This window comes from Perognathus longimembris, chromosome 13 (genome assembly GCF_023159225.1).
Source record: "Perognathus longimembris pacificus isolate PPM17 chromosome 13, ASM2315922v1, whole genome shotgun sequence".
Taxonomy (NCBI): domain Eukaryota; kingdom Metazoa; phylum Chordata; class Mammalia; order Rodentia; family Heteromyidae; genus Perognathus; species Perognathus longimembris.
Window position 1 is genome coordinate 36,428,080 of NC_063173.1, and position 27,487 is coordinate 36,455,566.

The 27,487-nt window shown below is 39.8% G+C and overlaps 1 protein-coding gene across 2 annotated transcripts in view; it reads right to left on the reverse strand.

Annotated features, from left to right (window-relative positions):
* Positions 1-6,381: 6,381 nt before the first annotated feature.
* Positions 6,382-27,487, reverse strand: part of Cstf3 (cleavage stimulation factor subunit 3) — a 73,085-nt gene continuing 51,979 nt past the window's right edge. Inside the window, exons 9-21 of one of the 2 annotated variants that reach the window (XM_048359585.1) lie at positions 25,471-25,548; positions 24,813-24,975; positions 22,066-22,175; positions 21,132-21,248; positions 19,051-19,125; positions 17,773-17,916; positions 17,545-17,647; positions 13,813-13,882; positions 12,567-12,762; positions 8,770-8,923; positions 7,755-7,849; positions 7,557-7,617; positions 6,382-7,083 (exon numbers count right to left, since the gene is read on the reverse strand). In XM_048359585.1, the coding sequence (XP_048215542.1) occupies positions 6,881-7,083; positions 7,557-7,617; positions 7,755-7,849; positions 8,770-8,923; positions 12,567-12,762; positions 13,813-13,882; positions 17,545-17,647; positions 17,773-17,916; positions 19,051-19,125; positions 21,132-21,248; positions 22,066-22,175; positions 24,813-24,975; positions 25,471-25,548 (1,569 nt within the window). In that variant the 3' untranslated portion in view covers positions 6,382-6,880. The remainder of the gene's footprint in view (positions 7,084-7,556; positions 7,618-7,754; positions 7,850-8,769; positions 8,924-12,566; positions 12,763-13,812; positions 13,883-17,544; positions 17,648-17,772; positions 17,917-19,050; positions 19,126-21,131; positions 21,249-22,065; positions 22,176-24,812; positions 24,976-25,470; positions 25,549-27,487) is intronic. The other variant, XR_007212921.1, reaches the window with a different exon arrangement.

The following is a 27,487-nucleotide window of genomic DNA, read 5'->3' on the forward strand; positions in this document are numbered from 1 at the left end:
AGTTTGATTCTTTTATTTTTATCATAATGATTACATTTGACTTGATTTCTTGAGTTGAAGGTTTATAGACAAGTATCTTCTGATGAATTGCTATTTATTCCAAAATTCTTTACCTGTATTCATAGAACTGAGCACCTGGAGGTCAGTCCTCTGAGCCTCCAAGTTGATGGTCGTGAATGGAGAGCAGAGACTGCTACTTTGTAGGCTCAGTTGATGGATAGGTGGGTGGAGTCTAGTAGTCTGGGTAGGACTTTAAAATTTCTCATTCCTGCAGAATGTGATTATTTATGTAACTTTATAACTCAACTATAAATATACTTCATGATCTGATGTCTTACTGATTAAATGAAGTAGGTGTGTAGCATTTTTTTTCTCTATGAAGAAAGTTATTAAAAATATAGTGTGTACATCCTGGCCAGGATTCTGAGCAGTGACTCCTCACTATGTTTTCTGTTGACATCATGGCCATCTCTCTTGGCATTTCATAGGGATGAAATATTTGCTGTTTGATTTCCAGTGACCTTTTGGCATGCTCTGTCTGACTTACATAATGATATTTGAGTTTCTTTTTTTCTTTTCCTTCCTTCCTTACCATTCCTCCCTCCTTCCTTCCCTCCCTCCCTTCCTTCTTTGGCTTGAACTCAGGTCCTGAGCACTATCCCTGGCTTCCTTTTGCTCAAGGCTAGCATATCACCACTTGAGCCACAGCACTACTTCGGGCTTTTTCTGTTCATGTGATGCTGAGGAATTGAACCCAGGGCTTCATGCATGCTAGGCAAGCACTCTACTACTAGGCCACATTCCCAGCCCTTGAGTTTCTTTTGCTTTGGGGAAAGTTGTTCAGGAAACCAGATTTGTTGTAAAGGAAAGCGTCTATGTATTCTGCTTGGTTAACATGAATATTTGTATCCTTTACAGATAGTAGTATTCAAGGTGTATATTTTTTAAAAAACTGGTAATAGGAGAAAATTGTCTTTTAGGATAGAAATATGTAATAGCAACATTTATGGATATCACAAACACAGTACTCAATTCTTAAAAAAAAAAAAAAGAAGGAACCAGGGCTTATATACTAGCTATGGTAAATTAGGGTCTATTTTAGACACCTATAAAATGAAAAGAATTTGATAAGCTTCCTTCTAATTCTTACCTTCTATGACAGTAGGCTTTTGCAGTTTCTGATGTAAATCTTGGTTTGACTCTCTGCTTTGTTGTCTTCTTACTAGCTGTATGTTGAGCTAGTCATTGTTTCTTCGGCCTAATAACTGACACTGTCGCTGAGAGGACCAGATTTGTAATGGATATGAGAATGCTGCATACACGGAAAAGTCTATAAATTGCTTTATTATTAAAAAGGAGATTGTCTAACCCTCTGCCTTTAGGCGTACATCCACTCTGTGATAGATAGTAATACCCAGCCTCCCTGCAGTAGAGCATGTTCTCACAGGCCCACAGGGGCTTCCTGCCTGTACTGGAGCCCAGCGTTCTCTCCTCACCTCCGGACAACCACTTCCACCCCAGTGACTTCTCATCCCCACTCTTACGGAAATGCATGAACATGGATGGATGAATGAATGCTAATAGATAATGGGCTATGAAACTTTAAATATAAAGCATTATCTCACTTAAAAGTCTAAATAAATAATTACAATAATATTTGCAATTGTGTATATTGTCCTTTGTATTGTATTATTTAATGCATAGCCTTTTTATTTACAGCATGCAAAGCAACTTCATGAAGTCAGACAAGGGACAATCTTTAAATATCACTCCTAGAAATAAATATCAAGGGTTGGGAAGATGGTAGAGTGCTTACCTCTCATACATGAAGCCCTGGGTTCGATTCCTCAGCACCACATAGATAGAAAAAGCCAGAAGTGGTGCTGTGGCTCAAGTGGCAGAGTGCTAGCCTTGAGCAGAAAGAAGCCAGGGACAGTGCTCAGGCTCTGAGTTCAAGCCCCAGCACTGGCAAAAAAAAAAAAAATACCAATAGTCTAAAAGGAATTTTATTCAAAATGTCCCTCATAGGGGTTTCTGTCACACTTGGATGACATACACTGTCTTCTGAATGAAAGAACCAGGAGTAAGCTATAGGTTGGACTTGATGGAGAATCATTGATTTAAACTTCATTTCCCTTAAGCTTAATCATTTTTAAGTTTAAGCACTGAAAACACAAATACAACTTCCTATGTAAAAATAATCTTAATATTGAAACAGGATTATTTCCTATTTTATTTGTGTTGCCTCTTATTATTATTTTTTTAGCAAGGGTGGGGTGGGGGTGGTACTAGAGTTTGAAGTCAAGGCCTTGCTCTTGTCTGGCACCAGCCTTTTTTACTTTATTTTTGGACTGTGGTATTGCATTTATCCTGGGCATGGATTATGGCTTCCCTCATAGTTGGGAGGACATGTACCACTACAGCCGGCTATTGGTTGATGAGATAGTGTGTTGTCATTAATTTTGCTGTGCTGGCTGCTTGAACCACAGTCCTGCTTGTCTGTTTTTTTTTTGTTTGTTTTTTTCAGTCCTGGGGCTTGAACTCAGGGCCTGGGCACTATCCTTGAGCTCTTTTTGTTCAAGGCTAGCACTCTACCACTTGAGCCACAGCACCACTTCTGGCTTTTCCTGTGTATGTGGTACCAAGGAGTCGAACCCAAGGCTTTGTACATGCTAGGCAAGCACTCTACCCCTAGGCCAAATTCCTGGCCCCTTGTCTCTGCATTTTTTTTTTTGTTGTTGTTGTTGTTTGCTTTGTTTTTGTTTTTTGCCAGTCCTGGGCCTGGAACTCAGGGCCTGAGCACTGTCCCTGGCTTCTTTTTGCTCAAGGCTAGCACTCCACCACTTGAGCCACAGTGCTACTTCTGGCCTTTTCTATGTTTGTGGTGCTGAGGAATCAAACCCAGGGCTTCATGTATACAAGGCAAGCACTTTACCACTAGGCCATATTCCCAGCTCTTGTCTCTGCCCCGAATAGCAAAAACAATCCTCAGTAGAAAGAACAGTGCAGGAGGAATATCAATACCAAACTTTAAATTGTACTACAAAGCTATAGTAATAAAAACAGCTTGGTACTGGCACAAGAACAGGCCTGAGGACCAATGGAACAGAAATGAAGACCCAGAAACAAACCCACAGACCTATGGCTACCTAATCTTTGACAAGCTAAAAATACAGGTTGGAACAAAGACAGCCTCTTCAACAAATGGTGCTGGCAAAACTGGGTCAACACCTGTAACAAACTAAAACTAGACCCCTATCTATCACCCTGCACAAAAATGAACTCCAAATGGATCAAAGACCTGGAAATAAAATCAGACACCCTGAAAACTCTGCAAGAAGAAATAGGAGAAACTCTAGGACTCCTTGGCACTGGAAGAAACTTCCTCAACAAAGGCCCAGAAATCCAACAAATCAAAGAAAGGCTGGACAAGTGGGACTGTATCAAATTGCAGAGCTTCTGCAGGGCAAAAGATAGAGATTCCAAGACAAATAGAAAGCCCACAGATTGGGAAAAGAGCTTCACCAACCATACAAGGGACAAAAGCCTGATATCTAAAATATACACAGACTCAAAAAATTAAATTCCTCCAAAACAAAGAACCACCAGCCCTCTCAACAAATGGGCTAAAGACCTAAAAAGAGACTTCTCTGAAGAGGAAATGAGAATGGCCAAGAGTCACACGAAAAAGTACTCTGTCACTAGCCATAAAAGAAATGCAAATCAAAACAACATTGAGATTCCACCTCACCCCAGTAAGACTGTCCATTATCAGGAAATCTAATAACAAATGCTGGAGAGGATGTGGCCAAAAGAGAACTCTACTACATTGTTGGTGGGAATGCAAATTACTCAGCCCCTCTGGAAAGCAGTGTGGAGGTTCCTAAGGCTAAACATAGAGTTCCCCTACGACCTAGCAGCCCCACTTCTGGGCATCTACCCAAAAGACTACAAGCAAGACCACACTAAAACCACCAGCACAACTATGTTCATCGCAGCACAACTTGTCATCGCTAAAACATGGAGCCAACCTAGATGCCCCTCAGTAGATGAGTGGATCAGGAAAATGTGGTACATATACACAATGGAATTCTATGCCTCCATCAGAAGGAATGACACTGCCCCCATTCATAAGGAAATGGAAGGACTTGGAAAAAATCATACTAAGTGAAGTGACTCAGACCCAAAGAAACATAAACTCTATGGTGTCCCTCACAGGGGGAATAGTCATGGTAGAAGAACAAAATACCCCAATAGCTACAGCCATATGACCACATAAGATGCCAAGTGAAATGAACTCCACGTTATGGAAACAAGAGTTGTCTCTGCATTTGAAAGGACTACTTCCTTATCACAAAGTGGAGGTTTTGGTTGGTACTCAGGGAAGGTTTTAAGATGACTACATTTTCTGTTCTTGTTTGTGGAGGACTGTAGGGTTTTATGTTAATCAGGCTGGGGAACAGCTCCTGGGCTAAAGCAATCCTCCTGCCTTATTCTCAGCAGCTGGGACTAGAGAAGTGTAACACTGTAGCTCTTTTCTCAACTTTCATTCCCAATGTTTGGGAAGCTGACACTCCTGCAAGTATTTAAGACTGCTTAATGGGGCTGGGAATATGGCCTAGTGGCAAGAGTGCTTGCCTCATATACATGAGGCCCTGGGTTTGATTCCCCAGCACCCACATATATACAAAACAGAAGTGGTGCTGTGGCTCAAGTGGCAGAGTGGCCTTGAGCAAAAAGAAGCCAGGGACAGTGCTCAGGCCCTGAGTCCAAGGCCCAGGACTGGCAAAAAATAAAAATAAAAAAAAGACTAAGTCAGAAGCATAGTAACTGAATTCTGTTACTTGATATCAACAATCTTTTAAGACTTGAAATAGTGTTCCAAACAATGAATAACTACCAATTTAAATGGTTTGCTTTGGGATGAAACTATTTAAAAAACAATTTATGAACATGATAATTATACTTTATGATTGTGTAAAGGAACTCATCACTTACAAGTAGTGTCTGTGGATCAACAGAGATTTGTATAGTTACCAAGTAAATTCATAGTTATTAACCAAAGTCAATATGCTGAAAAAAGTGTTATTTTTATTTCATTCTTTTTCAGTGTTTGGTTGTTCAGAGTTTACATTTCTATGTCCTTTTATGTTGCTAAGTGTGGCAACAGCTATAGAATCTTGTTTAAAGTCTGATAGCAAAGAAGCCAATTTTTTTAAACAGGACTTTATTATTTGTTTATTTATATAGTCAATCCTGGGCTTGAACTCAGTGCCTGGGCACTACCACTTAAGCTACAGTGCCATTTCTGGTTTTTTGGTGGTTAATTGGAGATAAGAGTCTCATGAATTTTCCTTCCCAGGCTGGCTTTGAACTGCAAACCTCTAGCCTCAGCCTCCTGAGTAGCTAGGATTATAGGCATGAATCACGGGCTCCCAGCTCTTTTGCTTTTTCACTTACTTTTCTTTTTTTCCCCATAGGGCTCACACTTCTTTCCATGAAGGCTTGAAGCTATGATTCTTACTTAATATCTCCATCTGCTAAGAAGTTTCCTTCCCCCCCCCACCACTTCCCTTTCATTTTGAATCATAATTCTTTTTAGGCTCAACTGGTTTTCGATGTAAGTTGTTTTTCCAAAACTGAGTTAAGAGTAGTTTAGATGCTTAATCTGTATTGCACGTTTTTGCTCACTGTAGTTTAAACCTTGTTCATCAGCTATAAATTCCTTGATGTCATCAGTGTTTAGCTAGTAAAAGAAATGCACTTGATCACTGAACACTTTTCAGAGTATAGCTGACAGAATGAAACAGTGGGTAGCTGAAGGAATCCCACACTTACATTGCTTTAAAAAAAATGAAATATGTTGATATGCTTCAGCTTTAATTGGAGGAAATGCATTCATATTTGAGGATTTTAAAATGTTTAATCTTCCTCTTAAAAATGTTTTCAGGGGCTGGGAATATGGCCTAGTGGTAGAGTGCTTGCCTCAAATACATGAAGCTCTGGGTTTGATTCCTCAGCACCACATATATAGAAAAAGCCAGAAGGGGTGCTGTGGCTCAAAAGGTAGAGTGCTAACCTTGAGTAAAAAAAAGAAGCTAGGGACAGTGCTCAGGCCCTGAGTTCAAGCCCCAGGACTGGCGCACACACACACACACACACACACACACACACACACACACACACACACACACACACACACACAATTCAGTTAGCACCAAAGACCAGGAAAGGACAGGCCACTCATTACTAGCTTGTACAGCAAGTACAGGATGCTTTTCCTTGTATTGTTGACATTTATTTTAAATGTTATTGGCTAAATAATAGAAAGTAAATATCTATTATAATAAAATTTAGTTGCAAGAAACAGAGGAAGGCAATTTTTTTACATATTTTATTTTTTGAAGGACTTTTAAAATTTTAAACTACAAAACAGACTCTATACGTTCTGCCATAAATAAAAACAAACAAGAAGGCAGGACTCTACATAAGCAAACTGAGAACAACTTTTTCAGAAAATGTGATAAAATGCTTTACAATCATAAGCCATCCAGTTTTTAAAATAAAACTGTGGAAACTCACAAATCTTCAAGTGGCACATGTAAGACACCCTTGAAGAGGGAACAAAATGTGGTTCTTCCATTTTGTACTGTTCTCACATTTTATAAAACCTAATCTTGCTTAAAGCGTAGGTCTGTTCCGTATTCTAAAATTCACACAGGTTTGTTTTTTCTCAAGAACCATATGATAGAGGCACCAAGGACAATAGAACTTTGTTTCCAAGAACCTTGTAACAAAGCGTTGTCTCTTAAACATGTGACAGATGAGGCAAGAAGGGAGTCCTGGTTCAGGGCTGTCAGAGGCGGGACTTAAGGCTGCCTCATCGAATCCGCTTCTGCTGCCTCGCTCTGTAAATGTCATGAACAGGAGGGACAACAGCCCCCTTTTCCTCATCTTCATCGGAGTCCTCATTGGGCCTCTTGACAGCCTTGCTGAGGACAGCATTACTTTCCACCGGTCCGTTGCCTTCCGCAGCTAGCTCTGGGGCCCCACCAGTAATGATCCGCACCGCTTCCTCAACAGCTACGAGAACAGGGACAGGCACATCAGAGGGAGCTCAAGATTGCGATGCCATGAAACAATATGTGTGCTCTGTTTTGCTCATTTTGTAGCCTACTGCTAGCAGAGCATGGGATAGTATTATACTACATCACAGGAAAAGACAAGCTGCTATTAAAACTAATAGAATTATTTTTATAAGCCAGATGGGACATGTTCTTCCAAATAAAAAAGAAAAACATTGATGATATTTTACTTAGTGGAGCTAGACTATGAGCAAGCTTTTCTCTGCTACAGAGGCTCAGCTTGCTTCTGGGTTGTTGGGTTTTTTTTTTGTTTGTTTTTTTTGTTTATCATGGGGCTTGAGCTTTTCAGCTCAAGGCTAGCACTCAACCACTTGAGCCACAGCGTCACTTCATAGCAAAATACAGCAATCTCTCCTGACCAGGAGACAATAATGTGAACAGCACACTGAAAATGGTGGTTGCATTACTCACTATTTGGTATCTTGCATCTTCGGAAAATTTCCATCAGTTCATCCACTTGAACAAAAGGACCCTATTTTGACACAAATTTTAATCCCCATTACCTGACTAGTTAAAATTAGCAGTACTTTGAATTTTCAGTTATACAAGAGAAAAGTACACAATTCGATTCCACAGAACCAGTATGTACCATGCAAATAGTGAGCAAACCTGGAAACAAATAGGAGGAGGGAGAAGTTTCATCAAGACGACGGCTGCAGGCGGCACTGGAAACACTCCCCCGGGGACAGGGTGCAAGCCTGGAGCTGCAAGAGAAAGCAATGGAACCTAGTGAGTGGAAGAGCTCTTACAATGAAAGGACAACAGTCAAGTAATGACATGATGATTTTCTAGGTATCTATTGCTATTTTCCGGACCTTTTGGAATGCTTTTAGTGCTTTATTTGATCAACCCAAATAGTGAAGACAGGAAATACAGTCTCAACCCCAGGTCACTGGGAAAAAGGAGGGGAGACAAGTGACTTTCTATAAGACAACCAAGGGGGTGGGAATGTGGCTTAGCGATAGACTGCTTGCAGAGTATGCATGAAGCCCTGGGTTCAATTCCTCAGTACCACATACAGAGAAAAAGCCAGAAGTGGTGCTGTAGCTCAAGTGGTAAAGTGCTAGCCTTGAGCAACAGAAGCTCAGGGACAGTGCCCAGGCCTTGAGTTCAAGCCGCAGGACTGGGAAAAAAAAAAAAAAAGACAGCCAAGGCACTGACCTATAGGAAGGTTTGTCAAGACCTGTTTCTGAGCCAGACATGTCAAGTGTCCAGCAGTACTGCTTAAAATCTGCATATTCAACAGCATATTTAATCAGAAGGGCCTTGTTAAAAAACAATTTAGAGGCATTACTAACCACTAATAATTGTAATACCAAATAACATCACTGAAGTAAGTTTCTTGCTGTTCAAGTAATCTGCACAAAACACTACTTCAGAAAAGTCTGAAGTTCACTGTCAAAATGAGTTACTGAAATCCGGACCACTGAAGGTTTTGTGTTTAGGACATTCTTAGTTCATCTGCTTCACAGATTGCTGCTAACCAACTCATTTGTCATAGTGACCTGAAGGCTAATAACTAGCCTTCAATGGAAAAGGCCATTTACTTCCCCCACCCCATACCTTGGACTTAAATAAACAGACAAACTGAGGTCTCGTTACTGGATCTAAAGTCATGGCTTACGTGCTAAATGTCGTGGCTGAAATGGAATCATCTGCTGAGTGTCTGGCTTAGGGTACTCTGGTTTTCTATCCACTTCATCTTTCAGAACAGGCACTATAGAAGGAGCTACAACTGGGTCTGGAATTATAGCTGCTAGCTTAGCACGGGAGACATCCTGAAAATGCAGAACAAAAGAATCCTAAACCTGAAAAGGATCTTAGAGAGTATAATTGTGCAATACTATAATCTTAAGGACACAGTGGGAATCACTGGGTTAACCACAGAAAGAAAATGGAGTGGGGATAGACAAGAACATTAATGATGATAAAGACTGTTGATAGTCACTAAGAAAAGCTACTGACTGGAGACTTGGCGTTTTATTACTTTACCAACCCCAGCTGAGAAGTGTTATACTCTGTTACCAAGTAGGGACAGTGTAGGATAGATACAAGCTTTGAGGTTAGGGTGATTTGGAGGAAAATTGGAAGTGATAGGGTGATTGGAGGAAAATTCAATTCTCCCACTAGAATTGCACAACAGTAAGTGCAGAGGCTGGACTAAATGAAGCCCTGCTCCATGGATGCTAAAATAAGGTTTGTCAGCACCCACACCAGTTTAAAAGAGTTTGTTCATAAAATGGAAATTTTTCTTCATCATGCCAGCACAAGGGAAATTAAGCAGACAATACTTGTCAAGCAATTTTAACCACTGTCTGTATTCCTTTTTTTGAGGTAATTAGCAATGTCTCCATTATTTAGAAGCTACTGCAATTTAGAAGGTCACAGAGCTCCTAAGAAGTAGAGAAAGGGTTGGGAACCCCCAGCACCTGATCTCAGACCAATCCAGGCGCTTCTTTTCAGGGTACTAGCAGGACTACCAGAGCTGAGAACTCTCCAAGTTATATCAAAGGAACGCTACAATCACTTGTTAGCATAGGCCTTCAAATCTGCTCAACTACAGTTAATGACATCTGGTAGTATATATTAAATCTTAAAGAATAGGTACACAGGAGATTTCTTTTACCATGTTCTCCACCAATACCTGGTGAAGCACATTCCTTCCTTCCAAATCCAGGAATAGAAATGGAATACAAAATGAACAATTTACACTCAAGAAGTCCTACTCCTGCTTAGAAATAGTCATATCTTTACTGTCATCCTTATTCTTCGTATTCATCTTAGAAAAGTTGAAATAAGCCAGGCACTGTGGCTCATGCCTGTAATCCTAACTACTCAGGAGGCTGAGATCTGAGGATCAAGGTGCAAAGCCAGTGCAGACAGAAAAGTCTGACTGTTATCTTCTATGAATCATGCCATTCCCCCCCCCCCAAAAGAGTAAATTGGAGCTGTGGCTCAAATGGTAGAGCACCACCTGTGAGTGGGAAAAGACAGTGCGTAGGCCTTGAATTCAAGGCCCAACACTGGCTGAAAAAGAATAGTTGAGTCAGGCACTGGTGGCTCATGCCTGTAATCCTAGCTACTCAGGAGGCTGAGATCTCGGGATCACGGTTGGAAGCCAGCTCGGGCAGGAAAGACTGTGAGACTCTCATCTCCAATAAGCTACTCAGAAAAAGCCAGAAGTAGCACTGTGGCTCAGGTGGCAGAGTGCTAGCCTTGAGCACAAAGAGGCTCAGGGACAGAGCCCAGACACAGAGTTAAAGCCACAGGACCAGAAAAAAAAAATTTGAAATTGTCTTTTCTAATAATTCCAAAAAGTAGTCCTAATATGTCTTTGGTTTTCACTAAGCAATCAAGTAGAAGCAGCAAACCCCCAAATAGTAAGACTCCCTTGGTTCAGAGCAGAAATCGAAGACTGGTACAGACCTAGGGCTTGTATAAAAAACAATTCAACTAATTTGAATACTATATACATATATATATACACTATATACACAATAATTTGAAACTAATTCAAACCTTTTTCTTGAGTTGGGTGCTGGTAGCTCATGCTTGTAATCCTAGCTACTTAGAAGGCTGAGATCTGAGGACTGAAATTCAAAGCCAGCCTGGGTAGGAAAGTCCAATTAACCACCAAAAAGCTGGAAGTAGAGCTGTGGCTCAAGTAGAGAGCTAGCCTTGCGGGAAACACTTAGGCACAGAGCCCAGTCCCTGAGGTTCAAGCCCCAGGGCTGGCACACAGGCACACACACACACAAAACCAAACTTCTCAGTATTTTTAATCTAGTTCAGACACAGTAAGAAAAAGAATGATGGTTAAAAAAAAAAATCCAATGTTAGTTGACTTAAAGGGGCCAACCCACAACTCCTGTATATATCTTCTTTTTGGATTTCCATCTCAGTCTTTGTTCATGTGGCATAGAAAGATCAAAGAATGACAGAATAATGGTTTCCTCAGTAAAGGCTAATTCTGAGGCTTCATAAATATTCATCTTTCCCTCTGGCCTAGAGAGGCCAAGGTCCAGATTTGTTTTTTCATGACTCAGTAGTCTACATTAGAAGAACACATTCCTACCTGAGCCAAACCCCCTTGAAGGCCACTGAAGAAACACTGTTTTTAGGATGTAAATTTCCCAAGGAACTTTATGGATTTAACAAGCTTTCCTGCTTTTTCATTATATCTAAAAAAAAATGTGCAATTAAGAACTGCATTTACGGGCTAGGAATATGGCCTAGTGGCAAGAGTGCTTGCCTCCTACACATGAAGCTCTTGGTTCAATTCCCCAGCACCACATATATGGAAAAAACAGCCAGAAGGGGTGCTGTGGCTCAGGTGGCAGAGTGCTAGCCTTGAGCGGGAAGAAGCCAGGGACAGTGCTCACTCAGGCCCTGAGTCCAAGGCCCAGGACTGGCAAAAAAAAACAAAAAAACAAAACTGCATTTACTATAGAACTTATCAAGCCAGCTCTCATGGCTTATGCCTATAATCCTAGCTACTGAGAAGAGTGGAGGATCACACTTTGAAGCCAGCCCAGACAGAAGAATCTGATAGTCTATTATCTCCAATTAACTAGTAAAAAGCCAGAAGTGGAGCTGTGGCTCAAGTGGTAAAGTGCCAGCCTTGAGCAAAGGAGCCAAGTAAGGGCATCAGGCCCTGGGCTCAAACCTTAATACTGGCACATAAACCAACTGACTAACCAAACAAAAAATATATATAATCTGTCAAAACATGTTCATCAGTCTGTAAGAATTATCAGGAAAAAAAAAAGTAGTATGTAGGGCTGGAGGTGTAGTTCACGTGGAATAGCACCGGTAACCAAGCACAAAACCTTGAGTTCAAACCCCAGTACAGCAAAAAACAAACCAGCAAAAAAGTGCATAAAATAACACTCAGCAGGGCTGGGAATATGGCCTAGTGGCAAGAGAGCTTGCCTCGTATAGATGAAGCCCTGGGTTCAATTCCCCAGTACCACATATATGGAAAATGGCCAGAAGTGGCGCTGTGGCTCAAGTGGCAGAGTGCTAGCCTTGAGCAAAAGGAAGCCAGGGACAGTGCTCAGGCCGAGTCCAAGGCCCAGGACTGGCCAAAAAAAAAAAAAAAAAAAAAAAAAAAAACACTCAGCATTTCTTTTGTTTTTCTTCCCTGTACACATTTCTGTTTACCCCCCAAATCAGCATAAAAGACACTGATGGTCAGGGACAGTGTCAAAATGTTTGCTATATATCAAACATTTTAATTTTGCTCAGCTATTTTTAGTCCTTAATGTTTCATAAACCAAAGAACTTTCTTTCCTGTTATAGTAATATATATATATATATATATATATTTCAGTATTTAATTTAGAATGAAAATAAATCCATCAGCTCTTGTAAGACATTGGAAAGGCAGACATTACAAATATCCCAATCCTAGAAGCGTACCTTGTACCCCAGGGCTTTCAGTTCACTTGCAGAGCAAGGATATAAATCCATAAACTTGTATCTGTCGACCAGTAAGGCTGTCTCTTTGCCTTCATACTCTTCTTTGAATGCTGCAAACCGCCTTTTCTCCACTTTGAGTATACTGGCTAAATCACCAATATTACTTTCAAAAGCTAGAAATCGGGCCCAGATTTCTCTGTAAAAAACAAATAATCACTACTTAGTTATTCTGGGTTTGAGGCACAGAGTCCATTTACAAAATGTCTCCCCTTTTCTTTTTAAGTTATAAAATCTTTTTTTTTCATTATAAAGATTTCCAAACTAGAGGGAAATAGAATAGTATAATACTTTTATATCATTATCCAGATTTAATAATTGCCAGTATTTTACCATATTTGTTTAATCAAACTTTCACCTAAGCATTTGACAATCAAGTACAGACCTTACACATAATTCAAGTCTTACACCCAATTCAAGTCTTTTTCTAAGTTGTGACTTGTATAGTGTATCTTCCAAGTTTTCATAGTCAACAGAGAGATCATAGATAAAAAACTGCAGTTGGAAGAATTGGAAAAAGGTCTAGACAGTTATAATTTCTCCTGAAAATGGCTTCATCATGTTTACTGGCATGAATTTCAATGTAGAGCACATATTTATCCAATGTGTATCTAATGTAATTTATTTCCATTACTTTGGATGTTACTTAAGGACAAACTGATGGCTCATCACTTTTACAGCCAAAATTAATGCTGAGATTAAATACCACAAAGCATTTAAATTATATTAAATTTAAATTGAGTGCCTATTATACCACATCCAGAACTATCACAAAAACCCTACACTGATGGACATGCAAAGATTAATAACACAGCTATCTGCTCACTGTCCAGTAAAACTGACAAGAGTCAAAACCATAAGTTGGAGACATACATGTAATATTTAAGAAGAATCTCTTCTTTAGAGTAAGGGAGATAAATTTTAGAATACCTCTCTAACATGTGAAAACTAGAAAGACACAATGACATATTTAATAATAAATTATAAAGGCATCTCTCAAAACATTGCTAATTATTATGCAGAAGTAAATCATCTTAAACAGGTAAGAAACTATTCCAGGTAAGAAGAGCCTTGAGAGAAGAAGGGAAATTGTTTCTGAAATTCCCATTCAAGCAATCATTTGCCCACAGATCACACTTCAAATACACACTGCCTTGGAACCTGACCAATATATTTTCCCAGTGCTTACCCAGACTTCTCAGGAGGGAGGCTTCCAGACGTTAAAACTCGTTCAAACAAAACTCGGGTATTATTGTCCTCTAGGATATTTTTAAAAATTTAAATATTAAAAAAATCAGTTTTACAATTCAACCAAGTATTTTCACAAGCATAATCAAAACTCATAAAAAAAATCCTAGATAAAAAGGTAACTACTGTTACAACCTGATTTTTTTGTTGTTGTGGGGCTTGAACTCTTGGCTTAGGCAGTGTCTCTGAGCTCTTCAGCTCAAGGCTAGTGCTCTACCACTTGAGCCACAATGCCACTTCCAGTTTTCTGGTGGTTAATTGGAGGTAAGAGTCTCATGGCCTTTCCTGCCCGGGCTGGCTTTTAACTGCAATCCTCAGATCTCAGCCACCTGAGTAGCTAGGATTACAGGGGTGAGCCACTTGGCATGGGGCTGCAACCTGATTTGCATAGATAAGGAAACTTGAGGTTCAGAAATATTGAGTGATTCTAACTTGGCTCATAGGTATTGTGTAACAGAGCGAAAACTAGAAGTCAGGAGTTTTTACTTTTAGTTCATCTCTTCATAGTACAGCTGTAATGAAAGCTGTGATGTCTAGACCAGTTGTCCCATTTGCATTTTAAAAATAATAAAATTACGTATCTGTTTATATATCAATTACATATCAATATATCAGCTTACTGACTTTTTTCTTTTTGAACTTTTTTTTCCCCCCAGTACCAGGGACTTGAACTCAAGGCATCTAGCTTGCTCAACTGGGTGTTCTACCACATGATCCATGCCAGGCTGGCTTGGAAGTGGAGTCTCAAGAGTTTGGCTTTGAACTTCGATCCTCTGGATTTCACCTTCCTGCTTAGCTAAGATTACAGGCATGAGCCAGGCACCCAGCTTAGATTTCTGATATTTAGAAAATATATTGAATGTGAAGATGGCAAATTCAAACCTACATATAATTGATCGTATTTTAGGCTTCTATAGGAACTCACGTATACTGGGAAAATTCTTCTTGCTAGACTCTAAGGAATCTTTTAAATGCAAAAATCTAGTGCTGGTACTCATGCCTGTAATCCTAGCTACTCAGGAGGTGGGATCTGAAGATTGTAGTTTCAAGCCAGCCAGGGCAGGAAAGTCTGTGAGACTCTTACCTCCAATTAAAAAAAAAAAAAAACTACCAAAAAGGCAGAAGTGGAGCTGTGGCTCAAGTGGTAGAGCACCAGCCTTGAGCACAAAAGCTCAGGGACAGGGCTCAGGGCCCCAGGCCCCAAGTTCAAGCCCCAGTTCTGGTGCCAAAACAAAACAATCTAGCATTAAGTCCACTAAAAAAAAAACCATAGAATTTTACACTTAAAATTGGTGCATTTATGGAATAGAAATTATACTTCAGTAGTCTTTAAAATATCCAGCGGAATGGTTGTCATTTCCATACAAGATAAACCCAAGAGAGATTAAATGTATTCAACCAAAGAAGATGGCCCCAGGGTCATGAGTTATACTTTAATGTAATTGACATTTAACCCTTTCTTTATTCTCAGCTTTACTTATCTACCAGACACACTTTTGATCATTCGGCACAACTTTTGCCCTGCTTGCCAAGTGCTGGATTCTCTGGTCTAGATAATGCTTTGTTCTCTTTCTTTACTCAGCTCATTTTTCAACTCATGTCCGTTCTCTGTGAACTTCTAGGGCAGTACTGTCTAACAGAAACATCATTCAAGCCAATATGGAACTTCCATGTCTACTAGCCATATTAAGAAGTAAAATGCCAGAAAAATGGAAGTGGGGCTGTAGCTCTAGGTGGTGGGGAGCCAGCCTTGAGCAAAAAAGCTCAGGGACAGCATGCAGGCTCTGAGGTTAAGCCCCACAATCAACAAAAACAAAAAACAAAGAAAAACAAGAAGCAAATGAGGTAATTTTGCCATGAGAAACTGCAGTTTAAGATATTTAACCCAGTAGGATGCCAGTGGCTCACACCTGTAATCCTAGCTACTCAGGAGGCTGAGGTCTAAGGATCAGGTTTGAAGCCAACCCAGGGGAAAAAAGACCCTGTGAGACCCTTATCTCCATTTAACCACTCAAAAATTGGAAGTGGTGCTGTGGCTTTCAGTAGAAGAGTGCTATCCTTGAGCACAAGAGAGGCTCAGGGACAGCACCCAGGCTCTGAGTTCAAGCCTCCAACCACCACCACCAACAACAAAAATCTAAATGGTTATTTCCACATGCAAACAATATGAAAAATATTTTCTTTCTTTCTTTCTGTCCTTCTTCCTTCCTTCCTTTCTTTCCTTCTGTCTGTCTCTGATTTTACACAACCACACCTGTGCTGGCCTTGGCATTCAAGTGGTGGCTGGAGATCAATGACCAGCACAGCTCTAGGACCTCAACTATACTCTCTTCCCTGTGCTTTCAACCTGCTTCGTTCTGGGCACTCCCAGAGTACTGAGCACAGTTTTTTGGTGTGTGTGTGTTCACCTCTATCATAGGTAACATTTATGGACTGTTTACCGTGTGTAAGTTAAAATACAGGCAAAAGTTATTCAATCCTGTCAAAGGCATTCTTATTATAGCTATTTTGCCAGTTTAAGATTACACACCTAATCTCATGCATGTGTAGATACAATTCTTAAACCAACTTTAAGACAAGATTGCTTTTTCTGTGAATAAATTGAATTTCCTGGATAATTGATAACTAGACTAAATTTTATTTGCCACACATATGCACACACACATACACATACAAATGGGAGAATTATTGTGCCTGGAACATAACAGGAACTCAATAAAGAATGACTACAGGGGCTGGGGATATGGCCTAGTGGCAAGAGTGCTTGCCTTGTATACATGAGGCCCTGGGTTCAATTCCTCAGCACCACATATTCAGAAAACGGCCAGAAGTGGCGCTGTGGCTCAAGTGGCAGAGTGCTAGCCTTGAGCAAAAAGAAGCCAGGGACAGTGCTCAGGCCCTGAGTGCAAGCCCCAGGACTGGCCAAAAAAATAAAAAAGAATGACTACGAAATGTATCCAATGCCTAACGTATGAAACTGTAACCTCTCTGTACATCAGTTTGACAATAAAAATTAAAAAAAAAGAATGACTACATTATAGTTACAGTTACTATTAGTACAGTTAGTACTATTAGTACAGTAGCTGTACAGTAGCTGTACAGTTACTATTATACAATAGGGAAATAAAATAAAGATGTCAGTGAAGATTTTTTTTTATACATTTCTTCTTTACTTTATAACAAGAACTTGCTCCAGTTTGGGTGGCTAGTTTTTTTGTTTTGCTAATTTTGTTTTTACAATGCTGAGGATCAAACCTAGAGCTTCTCACAGGCTAGTCAAGTGATTTACCGCTGAATTGCTCCCAGTCCTACAAGGCTTTTTTTAATTTTTGGTCTGTTTCACCACAGGGAGATTGGGATGAGTTGGCCACAGACATGAGAGATGAATGTAAAACAGTGTCTCCTAATTCTGACTCTAGCCTTCTCCAGTTCCTGATAGTACTTTACTTTATTAAAAGTCATTCTTTAGAGTAAAAAGAAATCTACCACTACTCAATAAACAAAAATTCATGATTATCAGGTCACAAATATTTTTGGGGTGAATCTCAAGTACCTATTTCTGGTGTGATGCCAGAACTTTAATACATTCAAGAAGTGAAAAAAATAATCTAACAACATAATTTCAGATAGTTTAATATTAAAAAAACCCTTGTAGATTCTAGAGTCAACTTACCATTGAGGTGAGATAGATAGTCGATATAAGCCAAGACATATTCTGGAATGTCACCATATTTCTTGAGTCCCAGCTCAAAAATCTTAAAGGCGACTGATTTGTCCTAGAAATATGGACAATAAAGTAGAGATTTCCATGAAGTATCTGTAAGGCAAGATACTTAAAAGAATATTAAATCCACAACACATAAGTATGACATGTACAAAAGAATTAAAATGATGCATTTACTTTACTACAGTAATATTCCATGAGTGCTGCGGTAACGTAGACATGATGGCGGGTTCTGGTATCCTCTCTTGCTTTTTTAAATATCATTCTTCCAGACTTGATACCTTCTGCTCTCCTTGCAAATTTCATATATTGGATATATACCTGTGCAAAAAAATTCAAAAAGGATTTGTAATCCAAAAATCAGGCAGAATGTTATACTCAGAGCTTCCAGTATGAGCTTACCTAATTCCTATGCTAATGTTTCCTATTTAACAAAGCAATCCTAAATATCTACTAAGAGAACATAAAGTAGAACTATAGATAATACACTATTTAAATCCATAAACTATAATTTCCGTATTAGGAGCGCATTCTAATTTGTTTTTACTTTTGAAAAAAATTAATTAATTAATTAATGTATTTATTTATTTATTGCCAGTTCTGGGCCTTGGGCTCAGGGCCTGAGCACTGTCCCTGGCTTCTTTTTGCTCAAGGCTAGCACTCTGCCACTTGAGCCACAGTGACACTGCTGGCCATTTTCTGTATATGTGGTGCTGGGGAAATTGGACCCAGGGCTTCATGCATAAGGGGCAAGAACTCTTGCCTCTAGGCCATATTCCCAGCCTTCCTTTTCTTTTTTTTGGGGGGGGGGGTCCATTGTGGGGCTTGAACTCAGGGTCTGGGTGCTGTCCTTGAGTCTCTTTTGTGCTCAAGGCTTGAGCTCTACCACTTGAGCCATAGCACCATTTCTAGTTTTTGAGTGGTTAACTGGAGATAAGAGGCTCATGGGAACTTTTCTGCCCAGGCTGGCTTTGAACCAGGCATGAGCCACTGGCACCTGGCTAAAGCTAACTTTCTATACAATCTCTTTGCAGAGTGTTGATTTTTTTCCTGCCTCTATTTTTAAAATTAAATTAATTAATTCTGAGATAATATCTCATATTGCTCAAGCTGGTCTCCAACTCCTGGGCTCAAGCCATCTCAGCCTCCTAAGTAACTGGGACTACAGTGGTGTGTTCCATACCCTATGTAAAAACAAAAGCAGACAATTCAGCAGAATTGAGGTCAGTAAATTTTAGTAACTAGGGTTGGCTATGAGAGGGGTGTTCTACAAAGGATCATATAAGGGAATTTTGTGGAGGTGATCAAAGTGTTTTATAGGTTGATTGGGATGGTGTCTCATGACTCAGTGTTATTTGTGAAGACAATAAAACAGTGAAATTTCCTATATATAAATTAAATTTTTGTTGTTAGATCAGATAGTAAAGGTGGGGAAAAGAATTATAAATTACTCACCAACGTGGGGTCAATATCCTCAATTGCCAGAAGTCTGTTATATATACTGTGAACCTTCTCATACTTCATGCGGCTCTAAGGTGGTAGAGAAGGGAATATAAATTCTTCCTCATAAGCAAGCATGATTTGAGTTTTCTATAGACTGTATTCACCCACTCACCCCTGCACACACAGATAAAATGTCATCTATATGGAGCATAAATTCAATATGAGTTGAAGACAAATAACTGTTTGATGTGTCATTTCTGGCTACCAAAAGCTGTGTCTAGTGTTAAACTAGCCAGAAAAAAAAAACTTCAATCCTATGGTAAAAAATCAAATTCTAGGTTGTGGGCATAAAGGCTAAATGGGCAATTCCTTCACTCAAGAAGCTAAGGCAGAAGGATCATGAATTCAAGGCTAGCCTTGGGAAACAAAACAAATTTTAAGAAAGTTTTTTTTTTTTAGCTTTTGTGTGAATTTATTCTTTTTTTTTTTTGTTTGTTTGTTTTGTTTTTGCCAGTCCTGGGCTTGGATTCAGGGCCTGAGCACTATCCCTGGCTTCTTTTTGCTCAAGGCTAGCACTCTGCCACTTGAGCCACAGCGACACTTCTGGCCATTTTCTGTATATGTGGTGCTGGGGAACTGAACCCAGGGCCTCATGTATACGAGGCAAGCACTCTTGCTATTAGGCCATATCCCCAGCCCCTATTCTTTTTTTTTTTTAATTAAATTTTATTGACAAAGTGATGTACAGGGGGGTACCATTACATAATAAGGTAGTGAGTACATTTCTTTTCTTATTTGTTACACCCTCCCTCATTTTTCCTTCCCTTCTCTAGTTCAGATAAGCATATATACAATATCCAGTGTACCAAAATCATATACAGTAACCACAGGGGGTACGTCAAAGGAAATTCACCATGTACATTAAACATAACGACAACAAAATCCTCCTGTTTCCATCTCTTGGAGTTCATTTTGCTTAGCCTCATTTTTTTTTTTTTTTTTTTGCCAGTCCTGGGCCTTGGACTCAGGGCCTGAGCACTGTCCCTGCTGCTTTTTGTTCAAGGCTAGCACTCTACCACTTAAGCCACAGCACCACTTCTGGTTTTCTGTATATGTGGTGCTGAGGACTTGAAACCAGGGCTTCACGTATACAAGACAAACACTCTTGCCACTAGGCCATATTCCCAGCCCTTAGCCTCATCTAATATAATCATATGTACATAGCTGTTGAGCTATTATGATCCTCTAATAGGTCAATCCTAGGCCTTTTATGTTTATTTAGTAATTGGTTTTAGAGACATACTGTAAAGTACCTGACCAAAACATGTGGAAATACCATTTGAAAAGAAGTTTGTCATTGTACAGATATGATCTCTACTGTTCTCCCCCCATACACAACCACATATCAGGGAGACCATGCGCCTTTGTTCTCTGTGTTCTAGGCTTGTCTCGCTCAACATCATGTAATCAAGATCTGATCATTTTCCTGCAAATGTCATTATTTTATCATTTCTAATCGTTATGTAGTATTCCATTGTATACAGATACCACATTTTCTGGATCCATTCATCTGTAGAGGGGCATCTGGGTTGTCTTCATTTTTTGGCTATTGTGAATTGTGCAGCGATAAGCACAGATGTGTAGGTGTCTTTGTGATATCCTGGATCCTATTGTTCAGGATAGATTCCTAGGAGTGGTATGGCTAGATCATAGGGTATGTCTATGCTGAGTTTCTTGAAGAACCTCCATACTGTTCTCCAGAGTGGTTGTACTAGTTTACATTCCCACCAACAGTGAAGGGTTCTTCTTTCTCTGCATCCCCTCCAGCATTTGTTGTTGCCTGAGTTCAAAGTATAGGTCATTCTAACTGGAATGAGGTGGTATCTCAGAGATGTTTTTAATTTGCATTTCCTTTACTGCCAGGGATGTTGAACATTTCCTCATATGTTTTCTTGCCATTTTTATTTTTTCTCCTGTAAAGTCTCTCTTTAACTCCTTTACCCATTTAATAATTGGTTTACTGGGTTTGGAGGAGGTTAGTTTCTTGAGTTCTCTGTAGATGACAAATTTAAGAAAGTTCTGACCACTCTTACCTCTTCATAATCAGCATATGCAAAATAAAGAAGCATATTCTTCTTCAGTAAAGTGCTTATGGCTCTCTCATATATATTAGCAGCTTCATCACTAAATAATTTGGCATTATTCATATCCTAGAAGAAAAGACACCCTCAATAATTTTAGTATAGTTGAAAGAAAATAAATCTATATATGAGATTATATATATGAAAATACATATGGATGTCTATACACATACATATTAATCATGGGATGTAAACAAAAATTCCAAAGACTTCTTCCTTTTTTGAGTACTATGGATTAAACCCCTGGCCTCTACCACTGAGCTGGACTTCCAGCACCCACTATTTTAACTTTCAAAAGAACCATGCAAGTACTTTAGATGATTCATTAATATTTTTTTTTAATCAGCTATTTTGCTGGGTGCTGGTGGCTTATGACTGTAATCCTAGTGAAATCTGAAGATCATGGCTCAAAGCCAGCCCAGGCAGGCAAGTCCATGAGACTCTTATCTCCAATAAACTATTCAGAAAAGGCCTGGAAGTGGGCTATGACTCAAGCTCCAGGCCTGGAAAAAACAAACAAGCAAACAAACAAACTCCAGCCATTTAAATTCTGATTAGGGAAGCTTAATCAGGCATGAGTACTACTAAGATTCATATTGACATAATTTTCAATTCTTCTTCTTTTTTTTTTTTTGGCCAATCCTGGGACTTGAACTCAGGCCTGGACATTGTCCCTGAGCTTCTTTTGCTCTAGGCTCACACTCTACCACTTCAGCCACACAGCCACTTCTGGCTTTTTCTATTTATGTGGTACTAAGGAATTGAACCCAGGGCTTCATGCATGCTATAGGCAAGCACTCTACCACTAAGCCACATTCCCAGCCCCATAGTTTATAAATTTTAAACACATTTAATAACCAAAGAAAATGGTGGAAGGAATACTTACTCCCTTCTCTGCTAGCAGTTTACTTGACTGCTCCAGATACTGGGCAGCTTCATACCAAATATCAGGGTGATGGCCCAACACAAGCAGGCACTGTTCATATGCAAACATAACTAAGGGAAGACATGTACAAACAATGTTCAGTTAAAATAAGTATTTATAAAACTATCAATATAAACATCACAACTAAATTATAATGCTTAGAGTTCTCAGTAACAAATGACAAATAAAACAAAATAAGTAATTTTGCGAGACACCAGTGACTCTTACTTATAATAATGCAGTTACTTGGGAGGTTGAGATCTGGAGGGTCTCCATTCCAGACTAGTCTGGACAGAAAAGTTCATGAGACTCCAACTCAATGGAAGAAGCTGGGTGTGGTGGCATACATTTATCATCTCAGCTATGAAAGAAAGCCTAAAATAGGCAGATCATGACCCAGGCACAAACCTAAATAGGAAGTAAAGACCCTATCTCAAAAATAACCAGTACAGAAAAGGGCTGATGGTGTAATTTAGCAGTAGGGTACCTGCTTAGCAAGTAAAGGGCTCTGAGTTGAAATCCCAGTAGTAAGTGTGCACATGCATGTGAGCAGCAGATTTTAGCATTAACATCCACCAAAGCCCAATCTGTCCATTATTTACTAGGGTAGTATCTGTTGAACACCAACGATATGCTAATACTTATTGAGCAGTAACTGATGTTAAAGTAAAACCTGAAGGTACAGAAGCTGGTCAGAATGAGGAAGTAGAGCAGAGGAAGGATAGGATTAGATACAAAACGGGTGATGCAAAGAAAGCACCATTTGCAAAGGCCTATAGTGAGGGAGCAAGGAAAAACTCCAGCAGTGGCAGAGTAGTTTGCATCACACTAACTCTACCTAGTACTAAAATTATAAACTGAGGACTGGGGCTATAGCACTGTGGTGAAGCATGTGCTTAGCATGCACAAGGCCTTGGGTTCAATCCCTACACCTTCCCTTCAAATATACATAGAAAAACAGTGCCAAAAAACAAAACAAAACAAAACAAAAAACACCACTGATTAAATTGCACAGGAAAATAACCGAAGTGAAGCAGAAATCAAAGCAGATTGAGTTGTTTATTAAAAGGGAATACTGAGGGCTGGGGATATAGCCTAGTGGCAAGAGTGCCTGCCTCGGATACACGAGGCCCTAGGTTCGATTCCCCAGCACCACATATACAGAAAACGGCCAGAAGCGGCGCTGTGGCTCAAGTGGCAGAGTGCTAGCCTTGAGCGGGAAGAAGCCAGGGACAGTGCTCAGGCCCTGAGTCCAAGGCCCAGGATTGGCAAAAAAAAAAAAAAAAAAAAAAAAAAAAAAAATTAAAAGGGAATACTGAGGGGCTGGGAATATGGCCTAGTGGCAAGAGCACTTGCCTCCTACACATGAAACTCTCAGTTCGATTCCCCAGCACCACATATATGGAAAACGGCCAGAAGGGGCGCTGTGGCTCAGGTGGCAGAGTGCTAGCCTTGAGCAGGAAGAAGCCAGGGAAGGTGCTCAGGCCCTGAGTCCAAGGCCCAGGACTGGCCAAAAAAAAAAAAAAAAGGGAATACTGAGGCTGGGAATATGGCCTAGTGGTAGAGTACTTGCCTCCCATACATGAAGCCCTGGGTTTGATTTCCCAGTACCACATATATAGAGAAAACCGGAATTGGTGCTGTGACTCAAGTGGTATAGTGCTAGCCTTGAGCAAAAAAGAAGCCAGGGACAGTGCTCAGGCCCTGAGTTCAAGCCCCACGACTGGCAAAACAAACAAACCAAAACAAATAAACAAGAAAAAAAATAAAAGGGAACACTGAGGCTGGGGATATGGCCTAGTAGCAAGAGTGCTTGCCTCGTATACATGAGGCCCTAGGTTCAATTCCCCAGCACCACATATACAGAAAATGGCCAGAAGTGGTGCTGTGGCTCAAGTGGCAGAGTGCTAGCCTTGAGCAAAAAAGAAGCCAGGGACAGTGCTCAGGCCCTGAGTCCAAGCCCAGGACTGGCCAAAAAAAAAAAAAAGGGAACACTGAGATCCATATTTAATATGGTGTTTTCCTTGCAACTAGATGTCAAGTCAAGCTCTGCAGTTTTACTGACTAAAATATGGAATTCTGGGTTATGAGAGTATCTGGAAATTAAACGTGTGTGGAAGTTCCAAAAAGGAAAGCCAAAAAGTCTGGGCATGAATATCTTCAAATCCTCAGCTGATCGTTGAAATGTACATACACAGGAAAGAATAGAAAGCACTGGATGGAAAGCAAAGGTGAAGGCTGAGAGAGCTGAAGAGCTTTCTCCACTGATAACTAGAAGAGGCAAGTTTAGAATTTGAATCCTACCTTTTTAAAAGATCCATTATACTTTAGGGCAAAGACTTTATCCCAATACAATACTGTATTACCCTGAGGTCTAGGAAAAAAAACTAAAACTGAGCCAGGCTCAGGCCTGTAATCCTAGCTACTCAGTCCAAAGTACCACCTTCAATAAAAAATAGAGCCTCAGATGGACATAGCGGTGAATAACTATCCTTGCACGTGGAGGGTAAGGCAGTATGATCACAAGTTCAATGCCAACCTAGTCTACATAGTGACTTTGAGGCAGCCTGTGCTATATACAGAGACCTCAATGGTAAAAACAACAACAAAACCAAAACACCAAGAACCTCAAGTACTCTATGGGATTAATGTCAAATGACCTCATGTCCATTTATTTAGTTAGAATCCCAGCAGGATTATCTTGTCACCTCTTTTTGTTATAAGAGTCTGATCCTCTGTACGAAGAGGGTTGCTCTTTTCCCACTGTATATACTTCTTCCACATATCCACTTGCTGAGCTTCTTGAGGAGTATTCTGAGGAGGCACTGAAGGAGCATTCCGATCCAAGCCTTTCATTACCGTCTCATATTCCTAAACAACAAGCAGAATTCTTTGGTGAGCTTAGAACAACTCAGATATATGGACTGGAGTTAATCACATTGGAAAATTTTGTTAAAAATACCACTTTTTCAATATAATCTAAAAACTAAGAGTTGGGAAAAACATAACAGAACATTACGTTTCCCCAAACAGGTTAGCAGGAATGGGTCAACAGAACACCTACGGGCTCTGTCTGCAGGATCTAGGAGGGTCTCTAGGATATACCAGTTGACAGAGCAACTTGACCTGGTGGCATATTGCCATCAGTAGAGATTCTTTCTCTAGAAGTATTTTATTGCAAATATATCATCTTCTCAGACAGAAAAATTATTAGTTGATATGAGATCAATTATCTAAAATTAGTTATCAGTACTTAGGATTGCTAATGAAGGAAAATATCAATATTCATACAAGACAAGAAAGAAAAGCCTTGCTATAAACAGAATCAGTAATCATTAGAGTAAGTGGCCCGATGGAATACCATACCTTTGCTACACGTCTAGCATTCATGTAGTCTCTACTCCGATCTTCAATCATTTTTTTAGCTAAATGAATATTGATGCCCTAAGAAAAAAGCAAAAAAATACACTATTAATTTCTTGGAGGGTCAGTTCTAGGGATCAAATCTAGGTGCAATGTATGATAGGCAAGTGCTCTGCCACTAGACCACATATTCAACCTGAAAAATATTATTTTTAAGATGAATAGATAATTTTTATGACCTGTCAGTAGTTTCTATAAATCACAAGTTTCTTAAAAATATGAAATAATTTGGCAAGAGTCATTATTTCTTATAAAGTGTTACTAATACAGAATAAATTCACCTGGGTGAATAGTCATGATTGGTCTGTCTATCTATCCCTTTGCTAACTAAGTGAGCACAGCTTAAAAGGGGGGGGGAGGGGCAGGAAGCATAGTACCAAGGAAGGAAGGAAAATGTACTCATGCTTAGCAGCCCTCAGTGAGTTGTTGAAGAATTCCTGCTTCCAGGAACCTTTTAGGGGGCTCATAAGATTAAAGTATCCTTGACAAAATACTAAAACAGTATTTGTTTCTCTCACAAAAATACAGTGAAGGGGCTGGGAATATGGCCTAGTGGCAAGAGTGCTTCCCTCCTACACATGAAGCTCTCGGTTCAATTCCCCAGCACCACATATATGGAAAACGGCCAGAAGGGGCGCTGTGGCTCAGGTGGCAGAGTGCTAGCCTTGAGCGGGAAGAAGCCAAGGGACAGTGCTCAGGCCCTGAGTCCAAGGCCCAGGACTGGCCAAAAAAAAAAAAAAAAAAAAATACAGTGAAGTTTTACAGAAGCCATATGACATTCAATATCATAAAAAATACAATTTAGAGGCAGATATGAAAATTTAAACTGGGTATAGTGGCTTATACCTATAATCCTAGCTACTCAGGAGCTGAGATCTCTGAAGATGAAGGTTCAAAGCCATCCCAAGCTCCAATTAATTAACAAAAAGCCAAATGTGGAAGTGTGGCTCAAGTGCCAGCCTTCACCTAAACAACTAAGCAAAAACATAAGGCCTTGAGTTCAAGCCATAATACTGGCACATACAAGAAAAGAAAAATTAGCTATTTTCTATTTAGACATTAAAAAGTTTTTCAAAATCATAGTCAGTGTCGCCTCGTTAAATTGTTTCTAGTTTTGGAAAATACTTACTTTTGATGCTACTTAGACTGAAATGTAAAGGGTTTATTACTATTACTTTTAAGTGAACTAATAATATGTACCAGGAGATTTTCTCAACTTTAACTTCTAATAGATCAAAAATTGATAAATCAAACCTACATGAGGAGGAAAAGTTCCTGGGCCAGGCATTGTAGCTCACACCTTTTATCCTAGCTACTCGGGAAGCTGAAATTAGGAAGATAATAATAGATCTTGGCTAGACTAGGCAGGAAGGTCTACAAGTCTCATTGTCAAAAGAAGAAACTGGGTGTGGTGGCATGTGCCTGTCATTTCAGTTACAGTAGAAACAGAAAAACAGGAGGACCTATCCAGAAGTGAGCCTGCACAAAAAATAAGACCTAATCTGAAAAAACAAAAAACAAAACAAGTAGCTGGGCACCTATAATCCTAGCTACTCAAGAGGATGAGATCTGAGGATTGTGATTCCAAGCCAGCTCAGGCAGAAAAGTCTGTAAGACTCTTCCTAGCTCCAATTAATCACAGAAAAAGACAGAAGTGGTGCATAGCTCAAGTGTTAGAGAGCTAGCCTTGAGCAATTAGGGATAGTGCCCAGGCCCAGAGTTCAAGACCCAGGACTAGCAAAAAATATAAATAAATAAATAAATAAATAAATAAACAAATAAATGGGCCAGAGTTTCATAGCTCATTGGTAAAGCACCTGCCTAGAAAGCACAAACCCCAATACTTCCAAATAAAATGAATGAGTTCCTTGTTTTTTTGTTTTGCCACTCCCCTTAAACTCAGGGCCTGGGCACTGTCCCTGAGCTTCTTTTGCTCAAGGCTAGCACTCTACCACTTGAG